The sequence below is a fragment of the Sarcophilus harrisii genome, chromosome 3 (assembly GCF_902635505.1).
Source record: "Sarcophilus harrisii chromosome 3, mSarHar1.11, whole genome shotgun sequence".
Taxonomy (NCBI): Eukaryota; Metazoa; Chordata; class Mammalia; order Dasyuromorphia; family Dasyuridae; genus Sarcophilus; species Sarcophilus harrisii.
In genome coordinates, this window is record NC_045428.1 from 362,010,141 (window position 1) to 362,031,463 (window position 21,323).

Here is a 21,323-nt window from a genome sequence, read left to right on the forward strand (position 1 = left end):
TGGCATTTTTAAGCACTGTCTCATTTACTATTATTATGTAAAAATACATCCCTTGGCGATCTTCTTCTTACTTTTGGCCAAGGGTCATTGCTTCAGCTCCTGACAGACTCTTACTTATTAACCTTATGCTCTAGAATCTAGACAGATATTTTGGTTAGGGGGTTAGGAGGAGTAAACTGAGATGGAGAAAGCCATTACAGCAGAAAAAGCAGGAAACTTGAGCTTACAGATTGTTTTTATATTTCTGAAACCTCTGTGATATGTTTATACCTGAAATATATATTAGCATAACATCAGCTGTTTACACCTTTGAGGAAATGTATTTATTTTCACATTGTAGAGGGAAGAGAGCATGAGAAGAACAGCAAGGGGATCAGTTTCAGGCCTAGAATTAAGTAGGGCAAGGATTCAGGCCTGGTGTAAACCCGTCTGGGTCCTGGCTTGGCTTGGTGATGATTGTGCCAACTATATGTGGGTCATTTTCTTTTTACTTGTAGCTTATTTAATCAAAAATGCCACCTACTTACTTTGGCAAGGTGTTAGGTCTCACATAGGAAGGAATAGGCTTGGCAGGAGTGGCCTGAATATGGGGATCCATAAGTTTCCCAGAGGATTCAGCTATCTTTATTGTTGTCTCTGCTGTTATTCTTCCAGTATTCCATAGCCAGGGATTCATACACCAATCTTCAGGAGGAGCCTCTAGGATGGGGCTTTTCAAGTTTAGGTGATTGGTTTATCCATCATCTGTCGGGGTAGGCCCAGCAAGTCAACTTGCCCATCTATACTGATGGTTCTTTTGGGGAGAAATTCTGTAGTTTCACTCTTCTCCCTTACTCCCACCTTAGTCCCTAAACTCACTAAAGGTGTTCAAGGACATTATTTCTGAGGGAGGGAAACCTAGGACTCCCTGGCTATATTCCATTAACTGAGATATAATCTTAGAAGAAATATCCTTTCTGAAAAAGCAGAACAATATCATTCTTGGGAAAAAAGAAATGGACCCACTCACTTTTTCCTCCAAAAAACCTGAATGTTTGATAACTACAGAGAAGACAGGGTAATAGATTTATTTTTCCCCGGTCCTTAAATGTTTTTTGAGCATTTGTGTTGGCTCCAGTGATCTGTGCCTGTTGTTAATAAGCTCTGGAGTTGTGTTCTCCAAGACTGGGTTTCACAGTAGGAGTTTGATGGTGATTTAGTTGTCAGCAGCCCCAAGTGCTTACATCTCTTTCATCACTTTTATGTTATTGATTTGCAGCTCTGGAAATCAGATGATTTTGGCCAGACTTGGGTCATGATTCAAGAACATGTGAAATCATTTGCTTGGTAAGTTGTACCATCTTAAGAGGTAGGGGCTAATTTTAAAATATCCTGTCCACTTTGAATCCCCTTTTAATTGTAAACATGTTTGGCCCAATCTAGAATTGAGTCATGGGGGAAAAAATTAAAATAAACTCTTGAGAATCTGAGTTGGAGTAGATTTAGCTTAATCTGAATGAGGACTAATTATGAGAGAAGTTCATACCTTTGGTATTTCTCAGTCCACTAGGAAACAAGGAGGATATTAGGGTAGCTGCAATTTTTATGCTTTCTGAAGACCTTTTTTTAGAAGTAGTCTTTTGGAAAAGCTACATTTTGCTGCAACCAAATTGTTAAGCTTTGTCTCTACTGATGTTTTCTATAAATATTTTGAGTTAGAATGTTAGAAGGACCTTTGACATGTTTGCCCAGAAGGGACTATAGGAAAATGAGGCATAATTTCTATTAGTAATGCATCTAAAATGGACTCTTAGGTAAGTAGGATCTCTAAATATCTGAGAACAATTTCACCCTTTCCTTCTTTGCTTCTCCCCCCTCCCAATTCCCCCTCTTTCTGTAATACTGAGGAGCCTTATGCTAATTTGCATAACCACCAACGGAAATGCTCTAATCAGTATTTCTAATTGTGGAGGATAGCAGATTGTACCAACACCCACGCACACATGTACAGGCACACACACACACATACACACACACACACACACACACACACACACACACACACACACTCTTTCTGTCTCTGTCGCTCTGTCTATCTCTTTTTCTCACCACCACCCCCTCCAGAATATCAGAAAATAAAGCATGGTCATCCAGGTATTATCTAAAATACCAGTTTTCTTCTTTTGCTCTTATTAGGAACTTATTGGGGGCTTGTTTGGATTACAAGACAAAAGCAGAAATTTTCCCAGTTGTAATGTCATTCTCTTTGTAAATTATGCCATGAGAACTCTGAAATGAGGCCTGTATTTTGAAAGAATATTTTGAGGGTGTTTCGTTGCGTCCCTCATTACTCAAAAAGACACTAGTATGGAACCACACAAACAGAAGGATAAACAGAAGGATAAAGTGATGGGAGAAGAAGCATACTTGTTCTGCTTGGGCCCAAGGTCTGGAATCAGGAGCCATGGGTGGAATTTGCAGAGAGGAAGTTGTCGGTCTTATGTAAAAGACAACAGGAGTTTTCCCAGAGCTCAGTAGGCTACTTCTGTGGGAAGGAAGAGGAGAAGCAAAGGATAGACGATTATTTTTCATTCTGTGTAGGTCTAGGTTAGACTGGATACTCTCTGAGATCTCTTCTGTTTTTGACATTCTGTGATTTTATTATCTCTAAAACTAAATAATGCTAAAATTCAAAAGTGTTCTCTCTCATCTCAGAAATCTGCAAAGTGAGATGATTTTTTTGTATCTGATCCTTAGCACAGTGCCTACCTAATAGTGGTGCTTAATAAAAACTTGTTCCCTTCCTTCTGTTTGGGCAAGTATTTTCTGAGTACTTACTGTGCTAGTACAGCACTCTGCTAGGATTTCTGGGGATGATGATGATGATGATGATAATGATAATTATAATAACTAGTATTTATATATATCACTTTAAAGTTTATTTATGAACATCTCATTTTATCCTTATAATAATCTGGGAGATAGATACAATTATTATCCTATTTTACAGATGGGAAAATCAAGGAAGAAAGATAAAATGATTTGCCCAGAGTCACAAAGCTAACTAGTTATCTAGTGCAGAATTTGAACTTATGTCTTCTCAATTACAGATCTAGTACCCTATTTGCTATGTCATCTGTGATCCTATTGACTTGCTAAGCAAGTCAATGACATGCTTAGAATGAACCATGACAATGACACGACCATGACAATAAACCATTTTTCTTTCCCACAGGGGAATTGATCCTTATGACAAACCCAATACCATCTACATCGAACGGCATGAGCCCACAGGCTCCTCCACTGTCTTTCGAAGTACAGACTTCTTCCAGTCCAGGGAAAACCAGGAAGTGATCTTGGAAGAAGTCAAAGACTTTCAGCTTCGTGACAAGTATCTATTTGCCACAAAGGTGGTGGTAAGTAGGGGGATGACCGAGGATTCCAGTGATCTGCCAGTCTCTCCTCTTGTTACCAGAAGCTTAAAGCCATTAAAAATAATAAAGAATTTAATTGAATCCAGGAAGACATTAACAAGACATAGCGATGGTTATCTTGGCTACAGAGGTTGCTGGATCCTGAGACTCATTTCCAAAAGATAATTTAAAGTCTTGGTTCATGGAAAAATTTAGGAAAAAAGTTTGGAGAAGGGCCACCTACCTCTTGGTCATAGACTAGGGGAAAAGAGAAAAGGAGTTGATGTTCAGGCGTTTTGAGTTGAGATGATAGAGATTGAGAGAGCCCAAGTCAGATGGTCTCTTGTAGGAGTCAGAAGTACAATCATGGACAGAAGATGTTAGTAAGCTCTAAATGGTTAATCTGCTTCTGGGCATAGCTAATAGGGAGCGGTTGAAGTCAGCCATGCTTTACATAGCCAGGCTTTTATTCATTTATATCGGAGTTTTGAAAATTGTCTGCCCTTGGAAACTTGTGTGGTGACCAAGTCATTTGCATTGGTCTCAGCCGTGTTTCCTGACCTTCCCCTCCGCCTTCTCCTGCCATGGACATGGCCCCTGGTCCTCTCTGACACTGGTCTCAGTGACACATGCATGCACCTGCAGTAGAGACTCACAGTGATCTCCACTGGGACAGGGAAGTAAATTTTTATTGATGAGAGCGGCAGGTGGTGAATAGGCATACTGAAATCTGCCCCGTGCAATTATATGCTGTTATACAAAAGAGTGGGAGGAGCCTGATTTTATGAGGTTTGGGAACTCCTTGGTAAGGAAGCCGCTTCCTATGAATGCAGATTGTTAGTACCTTCTTTGCAATTTATGGTTTTGGAGAGCTGTTGAGAGCATTGAGAAGTGCAGTGATTTTCCCAAATCACACAACCAGTTTGTGGCTAGGTCAGGACTTGAGCCCAGATTTTTGAGACTGGCTCTCTAGCCATGACACTTCTTGTTGAGATACAAAGAGGTAGGAAATCCCAAGTTACCTTTTAATGCTCACACTTCATCTTCATTAAGCTTGCTATATCTGGCTTCTTTGTTTCCCTTAAGACATCAGATTTTCATGACTTTTATTTCTAAGGAATGGTGGGTGAGGTGACTTGTCTCTCCAAATTTGCCACTTTCCAAAGGACGGCATGTTTGGATTTTTTTCCCTAAAAAAGTACACACACACACACACACACACACACACACACACACACACACACGTCAAATCTGATCCTGTTTAAAACTTGTGGCAAAGGAGCCTTGGATTTAGAATCAAAAGATTTAGGCTTTGATACTCACAACTGTGTGAATGTGAACAAGTCATCATTCAACCTATCTAAACCCACAGTTTCCACATCTGTAAAATGGGGACAACAATAGCTGTACTCTGTGCTGCCTATAGCATTGTTATGAGGGAAACATTTTGTGAATCCCAAAACTCTTTATGACTTTCTTGTCTTATGCCCTGCAGAGACTCTTTGAAATCTTGTGATTTCTTTTTTAAATGCTCAATTGTACCTGACCTATCATACTTACAATAAATGGCTTAACCTCCCACTTCACTGAGAAGATTGAGACCAGAGGTATTTTATATATTATCTTAGAGCAATAGAACGACACTTGAATTTATTGATTAGGGGAGTGATAGAGTCAGACCTGTACTTAAGGAACTAAAAGATACAAAAAGATGAAGTAAAATAGAGAAAGACTAGAGGCAGGGAGGAAGTGGTTGTAACAGCTGTTGGAATAATCCATATTTAAGGTGATTATGAATGAAAACAGGAAGGAGGACAGAGATAGAAATGACAGGATTTGACAACTGATTGGATATTTGGAGTGAGGGAGAATGAGAAGAGAATGACATTGAGATTGTAAACCAAGAAGACTGGAAAGATGGTGGTACTCTTGGCAGAAATATGGAAGTTTGGAAGAGGGATGATTATTTTTTGGGAAAGTATCAAATTCTTTTTTGATTGTTTTGAAGTTGAGATGTCCACGTTGCAGCGTCTGTCACATAGTTTGAAATCTCCAGTAAGAAAGTCAGCAGACATCTCTGTCAGTATAATAATATCTCACTTTTTCCTCATAATAATGCAGGGTGCTATTATTTTACTCATTTTACGGATGGGGAAATTAAGGCAGACAAATTAAATGACTTACTCAGGATCACACAGTAAATGTTTGAAGTAGAATTTGAGTTCAGATCTTTGAGTCCAGATCTGTAGCTATGTGCAATGAGTGAGATACATGTGTGAACGGCTACATTCCAGAGTGAAATAAAAACTTCTATTTGTTTAATTGGCAGTCCTTTCTCCGGTGTTGTTAATGTTAGTTATTGAAAAGGGACCATACAATTCTATTTGATCACAAATTACTTAAATACTCAAATGTGCCTGAGAGCTCATCAGTGCAGGTACCCTATCCAAGACTCCTTGGTGTTGTGAATCTGCTCTTCTACTCAGTCTGCTCAGGCCCGCCTTGTGTTTTCTTGGCATCCTGAGGATACAAATGGCGAACACAGACTGTTCATCAAATCAGAAATGACCAAAGAAAAATTGTGTCCCCCTTGTGTGCTTTTACATATAAAATTATGAGCATCCTCCCTATTACCCTTAGCCTTTATTGCAAACCCGCTACCCAGGGAAATACAGAATGGGAATGGTTTGCTCTCTTACTGTAGTTTGTGAGAGTGACTCTGCTCTGATGTAATTAATTGAAGTTCTTTTTCTCCCTGGCAGCATCTCTCAGGCAGTCAGCAGCAGTCTTCTGTCCAGCTCTGGGTCTCTTTTGGCCGAAAGCCCATGCGAGCCGCCCAGTTTGTCACCAGGCATCCCATTAATGTGAGTAGAAATAGGCTTGCCCAGGGAAGGGGTGGGTCTGCCCACTCACCTGCCCCTGTCATGCTTCCTGTGGAAGTTTGGTGATGCTTAGGGATGTCCCTTGTGGTTGGAGATATCGGGGTGGGGGTGGGGGGGGGAGGCTTTGGGCACTTTCACTCAGGGCCTTGTTGTTTGTCTAGGGCAATTTTCCTGTTCTCAATATTTAGGCTCAATCTGACTTGCTATCTGTGTTGCCTCAAGTGGAAGAAGGCTGGGCCAGGCAGGTGATGCTATAGAGCCATTATCAAGGGACAAGAAGTTAGACCAAATAAACACATTTTTTGAAGAACCTGCTTCACACCCAGATTTAAGTATTCAGCCATGATCCTGGCCCTTGAGGGAACTGCTAATATGGTTGAGGAGACAAAAATAAATATAAAAACAATCAGCAGATGATCCAAGATAACCTCTGATCAAGAGATCAAGTGCATGATACAAACTATAATTACTAAAGACATTTGTAGGGGGCAAATACCATAATGGGCTAAGCTGAGGAAAGGGTTTTTATAGGCAGTAGCATTGGTTGTGGTCCTTGAAATATAGCTGGTACATTTCAGGCAAAGGGAGTTTGGCTCTAGCATTTTTTAATCTAGCAGGGTTTGTCTGTATGTGGCTCCTTAAAAGTTAGGATTTAGAATAAATTATTTGGTTTAAAGATTATTCAAGCCTCCCCTCTTACCCACTTCCTCATTCCTTAGTTTCTTTCTTTGTGATCATTTGGGGACTATTACAGTCTGTCATCCACATCAAGAAAAATAGAGGGACTGGGAAGTCTATATATTTTTTTGTTCTTCTACAACTATTTTGTTAAGATTATATTATATATATCACATATATATATATTATATATATAATATAATTATATATGATTATAATATATATTATATATAATTAAGAATATATATATTATATATCATATACAGTTGTTATATATGTGGAAGAGAGATAAATTTAAAGAGAAAAGGAGGTTTGGGGGATAATCTATAAACTCCTCAATCTGGAGGACCCTACCACAAGCCTGGCTAGCTTGCCTGCCTAGTCCCAGCAGGACCAGGGGATTCAAATGACAGCACAAGCTTTTTTGCCAGAGCTGGGGGGGATGTGAGTGCTTACTTCTGGCCACCACCACCAATAGAGCCAGTGGGAAATCCATTATGGTCCAGTTTTGGAGTAAGCAGACTTTTCACTTATTTCTTGGCTTTGTTCCCAAAGGAATATTACATTGCGGATGCCTCAGAAGACCAGGTGTTTGTGTGTGTCAGTCACAGCAATAATCGCACTAACCTGTACATCTCTGAGGCAGAGGGACTGAAGTTCTCCCTGTCCTTGGAGAATGTCCTCTACTACAGTCCTGGGGGAGCAGGCAGTGACACCCTGGTGAGGTAAGATCACAGCCACATCATCTCCCCCCAACCTCAGTCTCCCCACCTCAACTCCTTGGCCAAGAAATCCCTTTGAGGTTTAGGGCAACGTCAGCATGGCCAGACACATTAACATCGTGGTGGATTCTTTGAAGTAATTTAGTTGTTTTGATTTGTTTTGTTTTGTTTTTGGTCTGTACAGCCAGAATGCTGTAGAAAATCAAACATTTGGAAAACATCAGCTAAAGACAAATCAGTGTAGTTGGTGTGACTTGCTTATAGGTAGCTTGGATTGAACTAAAGCCTTTTTATTTCTCCTTTAAATTAAAATTTTTGGGAGGAGGAGATGAGATGGAATCCAGATTTATGGTTTCCCTAGTTTGGGAGAACTCCCTATGTAGAACAACTTATCTATCAGCAATTCAGAACACCAGATTTTTTTTTTCAGTTTATATTTATTTTTGAATTTTTGAATCCCTGAGTTCTTTTAAGATTCAAATTATGTACCATTTTCTGTTATAAGTTTTTCCACTTCAAATCTCCTCCCTCCAACTGTTCTGGGGTCCCCCATTATCTTGTATCTGCTTTATATGAGTTAAGGGAATATAAGGAATTATTTTCCTTTTGTCTATCACATAGTACTATACTTGGTAATTAATAAATGCTTGTTTATTGGTTAGTTGATCTCTTAAGAGAATTTCCTGAAATACTGCGTTAAGTCATTGGCCCTTGGTTACATAGCATAGGTTATATTAAAGGTGGGATTTGAACTTCTAAACACAACTCTATTCCTTGTATTTTATTTAATTAGATTAATTAATAAACATTAATGAACTTTCCTTGAAATTCCTCTCAATAATAACCTCTTTTGGGCCTCATGTAGTTTGAAATTTTTTTGCTCCCTTCTGCCCCTTCCTCCTTTCCTCTGCCCCATCCTCTCTGTCCCTTTCCCTCTGTTCCTTCCTTCCTGTGTTTGTTTGTTCGTTCGTTCCTTCTTTCTTTCCTCTCTCTTATTTATTTTTCATCAAGTACTTATTAATATGTATTCTACTTACCTGTGCCTTCCATGAGACTGAAATCTAAGGTTATGATCAATGTTTTATTTAAATTTATTTTTAAAGTGGTTAGCTCAATTCTCTGCATTCTACAGGCATTACAGAAATGTTTATTGAATTGTGCAGGAAAAATTTGAACTACATTGCTTATATTTCATAAGTTTAGTATTCTCACATAGACCACCAATAGACCGCTCTGATTGACTATATCTTTATCCCCTTTTGCCATGAGGTTTATGCTTCTTTGCTGGTCTTTCTGATAATAGTCAAGGTAACTGGAAGGTTCATAGTGCTCTCAATGAAAACAGAAAGGTTATAGGAGAGGGATAGGGATTTTCTCATCTCTCCCACTCCCTCTTTCCATCTTCTTCTTCTCCCTCTTTCTAGCTCCCCTTCCTGTCCTCTTAGAGGATATAAGCCAAATAATGATTGGAGAAAGAAGGCTAAGAAGGAGTAGTCAGACCTGAAGAAGAACCAAAAGAGAACAAAGTCATGGAAATAAAAGAAGAGAGAAGCTAGGAATTCAAGGATTTCAAAGACAAAATGTTAGTTTTAGTAATCAAATAATCATTGATGTTCTTGGAACAAACAACTTGAGTTGAGTGGAAAGCATTCAAAGCCAGTTTTCGAGAGGATGAGAACATAAATAGGAGATGAGGAAATGGAAGCAATGAGTATAAACAACGTTTTTTGAGACTGTTTGTGAAAGTGGGAAGAGCTATATAGGAAATCTTCTGGGAAAGCAGTTGGTACGGAAAAGAGGACCGATTTGGAGTTAGAGGCCTGGGTACCAAACCCACCTCTGTAATTTAATGTTTGTGTGGTCTTGGGTAGGTCACTTAGCATATGGATCTTAGTTTTCTCCCTGAAATATGAGTGTGTAGCTGTACCTAATGATTAAGGTCTCTGTAATCCTGTCAAGTAATGATCTTTTTGAGGACTTGGGAAGAGGCAGATGGAAGGAATGAGACTTGGGCCTGTTACCTCTCTAAGTTCAGTTTCTTCATTTGCAAAATGGTGATAATATTGCCATAGTACCTATGATTGAAACTTGCTTTGAGGCTTCCAGAGAGAGAAGATATTTAAAGTACATTGCAGTAAACTCTAAAGCACCAGATATCACTTGTGGCAAAGATAGAAAGCAGAGTGTCAGATTTGGAACCAGGTCTCTCTGTCTGACCTTGCTTTCTGACTTGGGGTAAATTATCTAACTGCTTCAGGCACCTCTCCAGGATTTATATGTGGACTCACAGAAGGTCTTTTGTCACTGGAAGCAATCTTCTGAGAGTTTTCTATGCTGACAGAATCAGAGCCTTGGAATATATCTGTATTGATGTCAGTTAGTATTCCTTTTTCTCTTTCTCCTCCTTGAAGCAGCAGGAAAAGAGAGGATAAGAAAGAAGCATGTGAAGGAAGTTGAGGCCCTGAGAAGTTGGGTGTCTTCTCCAAGATGGATCAGAGCCTTGAGCGCCTGCCTCTCAGTTCAGTGTTTTTCCACTTCTGCCTTGCTGCTGTTACAAAGCAGCCTGTCCCATTAATCATTCTTATGTTCTCACAATCTGTTTTCTCTTAGGGCTTGGTCCTATTCTGATAGGTACATTTGGATGGTCCCATGTTGTCTGATTTTTAAAATTGTCTTAGAAGGTGAATTGGCAAGTCATAGAGAAACGCCTTTTGTTGGAGCAGAAAGGACACTGGTTTTGGAGGCAGGAGGATTAGGTTAGAAGTCTCCTGGTTCTGGGCTGCAGTCTCCCTTTTACAGCCTGATGCTGTTATTCTCCATTGATCCATTCTGTCTCTCAGACCTGACCCATTCCAGGTCCCTGAACCACAACTTCCATCTCCTGCTTTACAGTCTTCCCTAGCTGGAATCCTATCCCCTCCTTACTTTTCCCTCTTGGGATCCCTAGCTTTCTCCAAGGCTTAACTTGAAGAGGAATTTTCTGATTCTGTTCCCACCTCCTCAAAATTATATTTCATTTATTTATTTGTATTTATATTTCATTTATTTATTTAACACACACACACACACACACACACACACTCTCTCTCTCTCTCTCTCTCTCTCTCTCTCTCTCTCTCTCTCTCTCTCTCCTGGAGGAGGGAGCTGTTTTCATTGTTTTGCTTTTGTGTCTCCAGTACCTGGACCATGAGAGTGAGATGAGTCTGGATTTAGGATTTCATTGTGATAGTGAACTCTCAGTGAGAGAATTTCTTCTGTTAATTCAGATTACTACCTACTCAGCAAGATACATACACATATAAATGTAAATAAATATTTGTTTACACACATATAAGTTGCCTGGGCCACTGAGATGTTTAAGTGACTCAGGCAGGGTCACCCAGAAAGTGGGACTTGGATCAGGTCTTTCTTACAGTGAGTTGGCTAATTGTCCACTCTGCCATGCCATTCAACAATTGAATTGTGTGAGGGTATGCTGGTTGCTTCCCTTGGACTTCACTTTCTGCATCTGTTTAAAATGAAGGAGATTACAGTAGGCAGTCTTTGAAGAACTTTTAAGTTCTAAACTTTTAAGTCCATCCTGGCTTAGAAGGGAAATGGGACCTGTCTGAAGTGGATGCTCAAAGATCCTGAGCTCTAAAGACAGGAGACAGAGCTTCGTAGCTGGTCACTGGGAACAGTCCTGTTTTAACTTATTCTTTTAAAATGAGAGAAAGGTACTTTTCAGTAATGGAACAAAAGTAGGTACCTGCTGAAAGCTGTGCTTGTGCTTAGCAGCATTTGCAAAATGAGGTGTTGGAAGAGCAGCAGTAAGGAGGAATCGTTGGGTCTCAGTGACTCTGTGTGGTTGAATTGTAGAGAAGATGGAAGGCTGGCTGTGCCTGGTTGTTGCCTGCCGGCTGGGGCTGGATTCTATAGTCGGTGCATCTGAGGGCAGCCTGCAGGGCAGTGAGCTGCATAGCAACTACCCTTGCTGGGAGGCACTCTGGGAAGCCATAAGGACAGTGTTGCAAACAAGGGCAGACCAGGGAGGAAATAGAAAAAAGAAGCCCTCACACCACACATGGGATGGGATTAGGGATTTCTCAGAAGAGAGAGGCAGGGGCAAAGAGAAGAGAGATGGAAGGATGGCTTGGGAAAAACATGGAACATCATGACGTATCGGAAGAGGACGTGTTTGTGCTTGGAAAGGAAAGATAGCTAGTTCAAGGAGTCTGCACTGGAGCTTGGTATAATTAGGGAAGCTCAGACCTCCCTGACATTTGAAAGAAGCTATTAAATTCGAGGTAAATCAATTCATGATATAGAATAAAAAATAGGTGGAGAAAATGGATGTAAATATGGAACAGCAAGATATTAAACCTTGAGTAGACTTCACGGGAGGTAAATGAACAAAAATAATTGAACTACACTGTCTCCCTCTTGTATATTTCCCCTCTTTAAGATAGGAAACCTTATTTCATTAATATTTAGGCTACAGTTTCTGTATTTTACGTGGATTTGAATATTCTCCTTCCTTAGAGAAGAAAGCTTTTTTTTTGGCTTAAGCAAATGTTACAGAGTTTCTCTGTGCCTGGAGAATAGCATAGCAGCTATAAATTGTTAAAGAACTTTTATAGTCAAATTTTTATTTTTATTCTTTTAACTACACCTGTGATTTCATTGGGAGAGGGAACTTCGAATGAGGAATTCTTGTTAGCAATATATACTAGCACAATCTCCAGGGCACTGAGAATAATCCCTAATAATAGCTAACATTTATGATACTTACTAGGTACTGTACTAATTGCTTCATAGTTATTATCTCATTTGATCCTTACAACCCCAGAGAGGTGGGTACTAATATGATTCCCATTTTATAGATGAGACAGTTGAGGTAAACAGAGGTGAGGTTACTTGCTTAGGGTCACACAGATAGTATGAGTCTGAGGCTACGTCTGAACTCAGGTCTTCCTGATTCAAAGACTAACTTCTTGTTCACTGTACGCCACTGCCTCTCATATTTGAACAGTTGAAGGTGGGGGGGGGGATGTAAAAAACAAAAACATTGTCATCTCAAACTTGTAGTTAAGTATCTCTGAACTCCATAAATTAAAAATATAGAACTATTCAGAAAGATCTTCCTGAAATATTTATGTAATCTCAACCAGGATTGTAATGTTTATAATTTGTCTCCTAATTTGAAATGAAATAGCTTTCTAAATGTAAAGTACCACAGTGAAACTTATGCTATTCTGTCTCTGGTAGGCCCCAGAAGGAAGGTGGGTCCATGAGATCCACTTATGACCAATAGGTATCTGATTATATTTAGTTTAGTATTATTCAGCTCCATGCCAGCCTAAGCCTTAGACAACAAAAATGGAAAACTAGTAGGACTTAGCATCTGCCTTGACTCTGTGCCTACCAAACCCTTGGGCACTGCCATTTATCTAACCTAAAATATAATCCTGGAGCACTTAAGTTTTGCCATATTTCCTCTGCTTTTGTATCTTAATGATTCTCAGACCTCATTATCCTTCCTGTAATGGATCTCTCTTATATGTATGGCTTCCTCAAGTTATCGAGTAACCTCCTTGAGAATAGGACTGTTTGTATCTTTTTAATACAGAGTTTGGCATCTAATGAGTGCTTAATAAATGCTTTTTAAAAAATTCATGTATTCATTCATTGTAAAACAAACTTTCTCTAGGCTGATCCCACAAGAAAGGAAAAATGAATTATTCCCCTCCAGACTCCAACATAAATCCTTGGAGAGATTTGCTTGGAGCTAAAGTTAGAGAATCAGTTTGAATGTTTTGGTGACAGTTCATTCAGACTTCAAGCCTTTCCTGTGCATCAGTGCTGGTCTATGTGTCTAGAAACCTATCTTAAGATCCTCAACATAGAACACTAGAACATAGAATTTTGCTAGTGGACTATTGATGGTATTTCTCAGCTCTGTTTTTGAATAATGATGATGATACTGTTATAACAACTCATTTCTGTAGCTCTTTGGTTACAACTGTATAAGTTGTATTATTTTCTGGATGAGGAAACTGAGACTCAGAGAAGTTAAAGTGACTTGTCTAATAGCCATACAGCTAGTGAATATCTATACCAGAATGAGTTTAATTCAACAGACATTCATTAAATGTCTACTGTGTCAGGCTCTGTCCTAGGTGCTGACCCCAGAAGACCAAAAATAAAACAAGTTAGTCTTTGGCTTTCAGGAGTTTGTTATTTTGGGATGGAAACAGCTTGTGGGTAGAAAATGGCAGATAAAATAGGTACAAAAGAACTTTTTCTAGGAGCATATTAGCAATTGGGGGGGGAGTGTTAGAATAAGTCTTATAAAAGGTAGCAAATTCAGATCTGGAGTCTCCTGACTCCAGAGCCAACACTCTTTCTGTTATCCCATGTAGTTTATCTCAGAGGTTTTTGCAACTGCTGATTGGTTCAGCATCCTTCAGCTTTCAATAAAATAAATGGTCTTTTCCCCATTTGCCAGTTCTTTTTACTTTCTCTGGTTACAGGTACTTTGCCAATGAGCCATTTGCTGATTTTCATCGAGTGGAAGGAGTCCAAGGAGTTTACATTGCTACCCTGATTAACGGGTCTTTGAGTGAGGAGAACATGAGATCGGTCATCACCTTTGATAAAGGAGGAACCTGGGAATTCCTTCAGGCTCCAACCTTCACTGAATATGGAGAAAAAATCGACTGTGAGGTATCAGCTGCTTAATCTTGTTTTCTGTATTCACAAGGAGAGAAGGGACTATAAACTACAGTGGTTTGTCTCTTCTCACCTATAAAAAGGAAAATACAAATCACAAAAAAAGGCTGTATAATAAAAGAACTCCATTAATATTATACTATGCCGGATTTTATCAATACATAATACTGTAGTAATTGTAATTTCTTACATAATTTCTTTGATAATTCTGTAGTCAGATGCATATATTAGAATTCTTTCTACAGTTTATCCTGCCTGTGACCCTCATTTGTCTTATTTTCTCAGAAAGATACCCAGTAAGGTTTTTTTAAAGCTTTATTGATGCTTTAGGTTTCATTTTTTATATCACTGTCATTTCCCATTAACTCTACTTCTCCTTTATGCTCTCTTGTAACAAAAGTAAAAAAAAGATATATTGACTGTGTCTGACAACAGATGCCTCACTCTGTTCCCACAGTTCACCACCTCTCTACTAAAGTCATATTTCATCACCAATCGTTTAGAATCAAATTGGCATTATTATTAATCTGAATTCTGATGTCTTTTCATGTTATTTTTTCTTTACATTATTGTGAACATTTTAATATATTTTTAATCTTGCTGTTGCTTACTTTACTCTTAGTTCAAATGAGTCTTGCCAAGTTTCATTGAATTTCTCATATTTTTCTTATAGTGCAATAATATTCTACTGCAGATAGACAGTATCACAGTTTGATATGTCTTTCCCCAAAGGGCATCTATTTTGTTTCCATTTTTTTTTTACTATCATGACATATTTTGAATGTGTAGGTATATATCATCAACTAAGTTTTAGTTGTAGGATTTCCCCTGGGTGGGCTTCTTTTACTCCTATATTTGTAGTCTTTTTTCCTCCTCTTTCCCTCTCCCTGTGTTCATATAATGCTCGTCTTTGCATTGTGACCTTAAGGAATTTGTGTCTCACTCCCTTTATCCCTGCTGTACATGAGGACTTGGGACAATGGGATGAGCTGGGCAAGAAAGAACAAGGAGAAAAAAATTTAATATATATTTCAAGGAAGCAAATGCATCTACATTTGAAATGTCTGTCTGTTGAAACAGGCATAATTTATATGCATATGTTCATGTTTACACAGCCTCCTTTTATACCTGAATGTGTGACCCTTTAAAAATTCTTTTAAAAAAATTTATTATTATATCTTTTTATTTACAAAACATATGCATGGGTAATTTTTTCAACATTGACCCTTCTGTTCCTTCTTCCTTGGAAGAAGGTTCCTTGGAACCTTCTGTTCCAAATTTTTCCCTCCTTCTCCCCACCCCTTCCCCTAGATAGCAGGTAGTCCAATACATGTTAAATTTGTTAAAGTATATGTTAAATCCAATTTATGTATGCATATCTATACAGTTATCTTGCTGCACGAGAAAAATCGGATCTAGAAAGGAAAGAAAAAACCTGAGAAGGAAAATAAAAATGCAAGCAAATAATACCAGAAAGAATGAAAATGCTATGTTGTGATCCACACTCAGTTCCCATAGTCTTCTTTTTGGGTGTAAATGGCTCTCTTCATTATTGGATAATTGGAACTGTTTATAATCATCTCATTGTTGAAGAGAGCCATATCCATCAGAATTGATCATTGTATAGTCTTCTTGTTGCTGTGTATAATGATCTCCTGGTTCTGCTCATTTTACTTAGCATCAGTTCATGTCAGTCTCTCCAGGTCTTTCTGAAATCATCCTGCTGGTCGTTTCTTATAGAACAATAATATTCCATAACATTCATAGATCATAACTTAGCCATTCTCCAGTTGATGGGCATCCACTCAGTTTCCAGTTTTTAGCCACTGCAAAAAGGGCTGCCACAAACATTTGTGTACATACAGGTCCCTTTCCCTTCTTCAGTATCTCTTTGGGGTATAAGCCCAGTAGTAGCACAACTCCACCAACAATGTATCAGTGTCCCAGTTTTCCCACATCCCCTCCAACATTCGTCATTATCTTTTCCTGTCATCTTAGCTAATCTGACAGGTGTGTAGTGGTATTTCAGAGTTGTTTTAATTTGCATTTCTCTGATCAATAGTGATTTGGAGCACCTTTTCATATGACTAGAAATAGTTTCAATTTCTTTGTATGAAAATTGTCTGTTTATATCCTTTGACCATTTATCAGTTGGAAAATGGCTTGATTTCTTATAAATTAGAGTCAATTCTCTATATATTTTGAAAATGAGGCCTTTATCAGAACCCTTGACTATAAAAATGTTTTCCCAGTTTATTGCTTCCCTTCTAATTTGGTCTGTATTAATTTTGTTTGTACAAAAACTTTTTAACTTAACATAATTAATTTATTTATCTGGTGTTCAGTCATGAGTTCCAGTTCTTCTTTGGACACAAATAACTTCCTCCTCCACAGGTCTGAGAGGTAAACTATCCTTTGTTCTTTTATTTCCTTTGGACATTCCTAACAAAGACTGTGTCCCCAAATCTAAATCCTGTTCTTTCCACTTTACCTGGCATCAGGTCCTAATCTGTCAGTGTGGTGGTTTTTTGTTTTCGTTTTTTGTTTTTTGTTTTCTGCTGAGGCAATTGGGGTTAAGTGACTTGCCCAGGATCACACAATTGGGAAGTGTTAGGTGTCTGAGGCTAGATTTGAACTCAGGTCTTCCTGACTTCAGGGCTAGTGCTCTATCCACTACTGTGGTGTATTATAGAACAGAGACCTATGATAACTTCACACAGACCCTTCTGAGTTTTAGGGATGGGATTTATATGCTTGGCAAAAACACTATGGCTGTCTTTACATTTCAGCTAAAGTAAAAATACCTCACTTCTGCTCCTAAATTGTATTGCTTTTCTTCTGACAAATGTATTTATTTAAGAACTGCAAGGTTGGCCATTAATCAGCTTTTAGTTTCTATTTGTGATGTCAAATAGTGAAAGCCAGAATGTGTAGGAGCAGTTAAAACCTGATTGCCCTTGGATACAGGAAAGCCATAAATGAATAGATTTCCTTGCAGGTGAAGTAAAAAAATGAGCCTGGAAAAAAGGGATTTAACAAATAAATATTTCTCTGAGATCCTGCTCAAGTTGCTGCAGTTTTTATTCCCCAGTGATGAAGCTGGCAAGTTAAATAGCCACCAGAGAGACCTCTTTGAAGCAAGATTTTGTAGATCAGAAAATTCTTGCTCTGGTTATTACCTGCACTGTAAACACATACCTAGTTTTTGTACTTGGAAATTCTAAGCTTTCCCTTGAATCTGTTACCTAGCCAGTGATCTTTAGGATTGGGTTTTTGTTATGTGTGACCTTAGCAAAATACCGTGTTTTGATTTTCCCCTTTGCCCTTTTCTGGCAGTAAAGCCTGAAGGCATAAATCTGTGTTATGGCAGTTTTGAAGAATTTGAAAGTCTCATATTAAAAAGGTTTTTTCCTTATGCAACATGCTTTATTTTTTAATTCTTTGCAAAAAGGGTGTACTTTGTATATGACTGCATTGCCTGCATTGGTCTGTGCAGTAATTTATCAGCCAGGGCCTTTCTTATTTCTAGTTTTTGGTTTTCATTCTGTCCCTGTCAGAGTGATGTAAATCACATTTAAAAATCTATCTCCACTGACTAAGAAAATAAAGACTATGGAATCATTTTATTTTTCTTTAGTTCCAAGCCACTTGAGAGGTTATCTGAGGCAGAAATGTAGAGAATTATATTCCTCTCTCTATTTGAGTTGGTGGTGATTCTTACTGGCTGTTCTTTAGGATTTTCTTTGAAGAGGTAGTCCTCTCAGCCCCTCTGTCTCCATACCCTCCAGCTCAAGGGAGGAACTGGACCACTCTGCTCTTTGCCTAGAGGAATGTGAAGAACATCTGACTTTGAGTCTGATTTCCTTTAAGTGAATTCTTTTCCTTCTTTGTCTGGCCCTGGTGCCTTTATACTGTGAGCTCAGTCTTCAGAAGGAAATCTAAGCCTTTTATCAGACACTAACAGGTATCTGGAACTTTTGTCTTAAAGCTTTCTCATGGCTGTTCCCTTCACTTGGCCCAGCGCCTTAGTCAGCTGCTGAACTTCCAGCTCCGGAGAATGCCCATCCTCTCCAAGGAGTCAGCTCCCGGACTCATTGTTGCCACGGGTATGTCCATGTTTACCTTGGAATGTAAGCTGCCTTATCATTTGTAAATGGATACAGATTGTTTTTTGATGTGTTCATCACAAAAGTGATAGTATTGAGAAGTACAGTGAGTTGCTTATTGGATGCAGGTTTCAAAAATTAAAAAAACAAAACAAAAATTTCTTTTCCTTCCATTTTAGGTTCAGTTGGAAAGAATTTGGCAAGCAAGACCAACGTGTATATCTCTAGCAGTGCTGGAGCCAGGTGGAGAGAGGTCAGGATCTTTCCTTTATTCCAGCCTTTGGTTTGTCTTTGGTCTATAAATTTGGATTCAAAACAAGTATAATGTAAAAAATGTTAAAGCAAGAGTGAATTGCCTATGACAAAGTGTATGAACCCAATTAGGATAGTGCTTGAGGAGAGCACGGTGAGGCTTGGAATCAGGAAGACATGATATTATTTATAACTGGCATTTACATAATTCTTTAAGGTTTACAAAGCTCTTTTACATGCACTAATTATTTTATCTTCACAAATAATTCTTTGAGGTAGGTACTGTTATTTTCCTGTTTTATACATGAGAAGACTGATGCTCAGAAAATAGAATACTTTGCTCAGAGTCACATGTTACTGAGTATGTGCAGCAAGATTTGAATCCAGGTCTTCTGACTCAGTCTACTAATCTTTCCTACTTACAAGGAAGAAATTATTAATGATGCAAAATAAACTTAGAAATCTGGTGTGTGTGTGTGTGTGTGTGTGTGTGTGAGAGAGAGAGAGAGAGAGAGAGAGAGAGAGAGAGAGAGAGAGAGAAAGAGAAAGAAATTGATTGATTTTGGAGAGCTTGTTAAACATTTACCAACATACCATGGTATAGTCCCAGGAACTGAAAAGACCTTTTTATTGTTGTTGTTTAATAATTTTTTGATTGTGTCTGACTCTTTGTAACCCCATTTGAGGTTTTCTTGGCAAAGATATAGGAGTACTTTGATGTTTCCTTTGCTAGTTCATTTTACATATGAGGAAACTGAGTCAATCAGGGTTTTAAGTGACTTGCCTAAGGTCACACAGCCAGTAAGTAACTGAGTCTGGATTTGAACTCAGAAAGATGACTCTTCCTGACTTCAGGCCTGGTACAGTATTCACTGTGTTGCCAGTCTGTCCTGGAAAGGGCCTTAAGTAATGTTTAATCTTAGAGTTCTTAACCTTTATTTTATATGCACAAACATGGGTCACTCTGATATATGACTTACATCATACATGCATTAGCTCTATTAAAAATAAATGGGCTTTTATATATTTCTGTGAATCACTGCAATAGTCTTTTTTTTTTAAACCCCAGAAGATTATAATAGCGTATAAGCTCCTTGAGGACAGGGGCTGTGTTGTTTTTGTACTTCAGAGCCTGGCATTTCATAAATGCATGCTGAATGAATGAATCCTTTGTAAGGCGCACTGCCACCAATACAAGCTGCTCTTTAGGTAGCTAGTATTAAATAAGCATTGGAAACTGAAGATTAAACATCTCCAAATATATAAGAATTATTTTGCCAGCCTGCCCAAGTTTTACTGTTACATCTTAAGAATACCCTAGGGAAGACACATCCGATTTGCTCAAGCCCTTTGTATTCCTTTGGTGAACAACAAGAACCAGTATCCAGCTAGCACTTTTCATATATTACCTCATTTGGTTCTCACTTTGGTATCAGTTGTGAGATGGGCGATGCTGGCCCCGAGGGTGTGCCTGCCCCAGAGCAGGCACTGTGCTCTGGGAGCACGGAGGAAACCTGAGATGCGCAGATCCGGAGCCATCTGCATGCTGAGTGCTCCTGTGGCCTGTTTGTGCCAGCCCGTGACAGGGCCTTTGGGGCTGGCGGCAGACTCGACGGGCAGTGTGGTGGCGTTGATCCTTTTGGAGGATGGAGGAGAAGCAGCTCACTGTCATCCTCTGAGAGGTATTACCTGGGTGTTCCAGAAGTGAGAGTCAGAGAGGTTCAGCTACTTGCTCGGGGTCACTCAGCTGGCCAGTGTCTGAGGCCAGATTGGAACTTGGGAAGAGTTTTCCTGACTCTAGGCCCAGCTCTCTGTGCCCTGCACCACATAGCTGTCGTGGGAGGTGGATGCTGTGATTATGCCTGTTTCACAGATGAGGAAATTGAGGCAGATAGGGGCCAAGTGCCTTGCCCACGGTCATACAGCCAGTAAGTGTCTGAGGCTGGATTTGAACTCCAGTCTTTCCCATTCTAAGCTTGTTTCTTGGGGCACCACTTCAGCAGCTGATATCTGCCCTTGCAGCCATCTTTTGATAGGCACCCTCTTACAGAGCAGGGGACAGGGAGGGCAGCATCTGGTTGAGAGTCACTGTGAAGTAAGTATTCATTGGATCTGGAGCTGGGAGAGACTGCAGAGACCTCCTGATCCAAGCTGCTCCTCGAGCAGATGGGGAACTGCAGCTCCCCCTGAAGCCCTCTCTCAGGACAGTTTTACTTGCCCACATGCGTTTCTTCCCTTGCAGAAGGTTTCCTCACCAGCTCTACGTCTGTGATTCTGTGGTTATTCAGGGTAAGATGGTGAGCTCTTACATCTTATAGGGACATTGCACGTCCCTCCAGAGAATTCAGAGGAGGACGATCAGCTGGGGCTGCAGCAGGACCAGAACACTTGTCAGATCTGTGGGCTGGCTCGCCTGGACCACTGGGGATGGCCCAGCAGCTGCTTTTTCTTTCCCCGGCTTTATGTGTTCCTTTTGAAATTGGGTGTTCTCTCCTCTGGCAAGGCTTGTGGTTTGCTTCTCTGGTCTGATGTTGGTGTAATCTGGTATTTGAACATCTGGGAGCAATTTCCTCTGGTGAA

General features: G+C 39.4%; 1 protein-coding gene across 2 annotated transcripts in view; it reads left to right on the forward strand.

The window, feature by feature from the left end:
• The window catches only part of SORL1 (sortilin related receptor 1), a 197,156-nt gene that overhangs the window by 59,141 nt on the left and 116,692 nt on the right, over positions 1-21,323 (forward strand). For both annotated transcript variants that reach the window (XM_031960174.1, XM_023499392.2), the window contains exons 5-11: positions 1,259-1,326; positions 3,215-3,395; positions 6,155-6,256; positions 7,508-7,677; positions 14,187-14,379; positions 18,374-18,491; positions 18,671-18,744. In XM_031960174.1, coding sequence (XP_031816034.1) covers positions 1,259-1,326; positions 3,215-3,395; positions 6,155-6,256; positions 7,508-7,677; positions 14,187-14,379; positions 18,374-18,491; positions 18,671-18,744 — 906 coding nt within the window. The remainder of the gene's footprint in view (positions 1-1,258; positions 1,327-3,214; positions 3,396-6,154; positions 6,257-7,507; positions 7,678-14,186; positions 14,380-18,373; positions 18,492-18,670; positions 18,745-21,323) is intronic.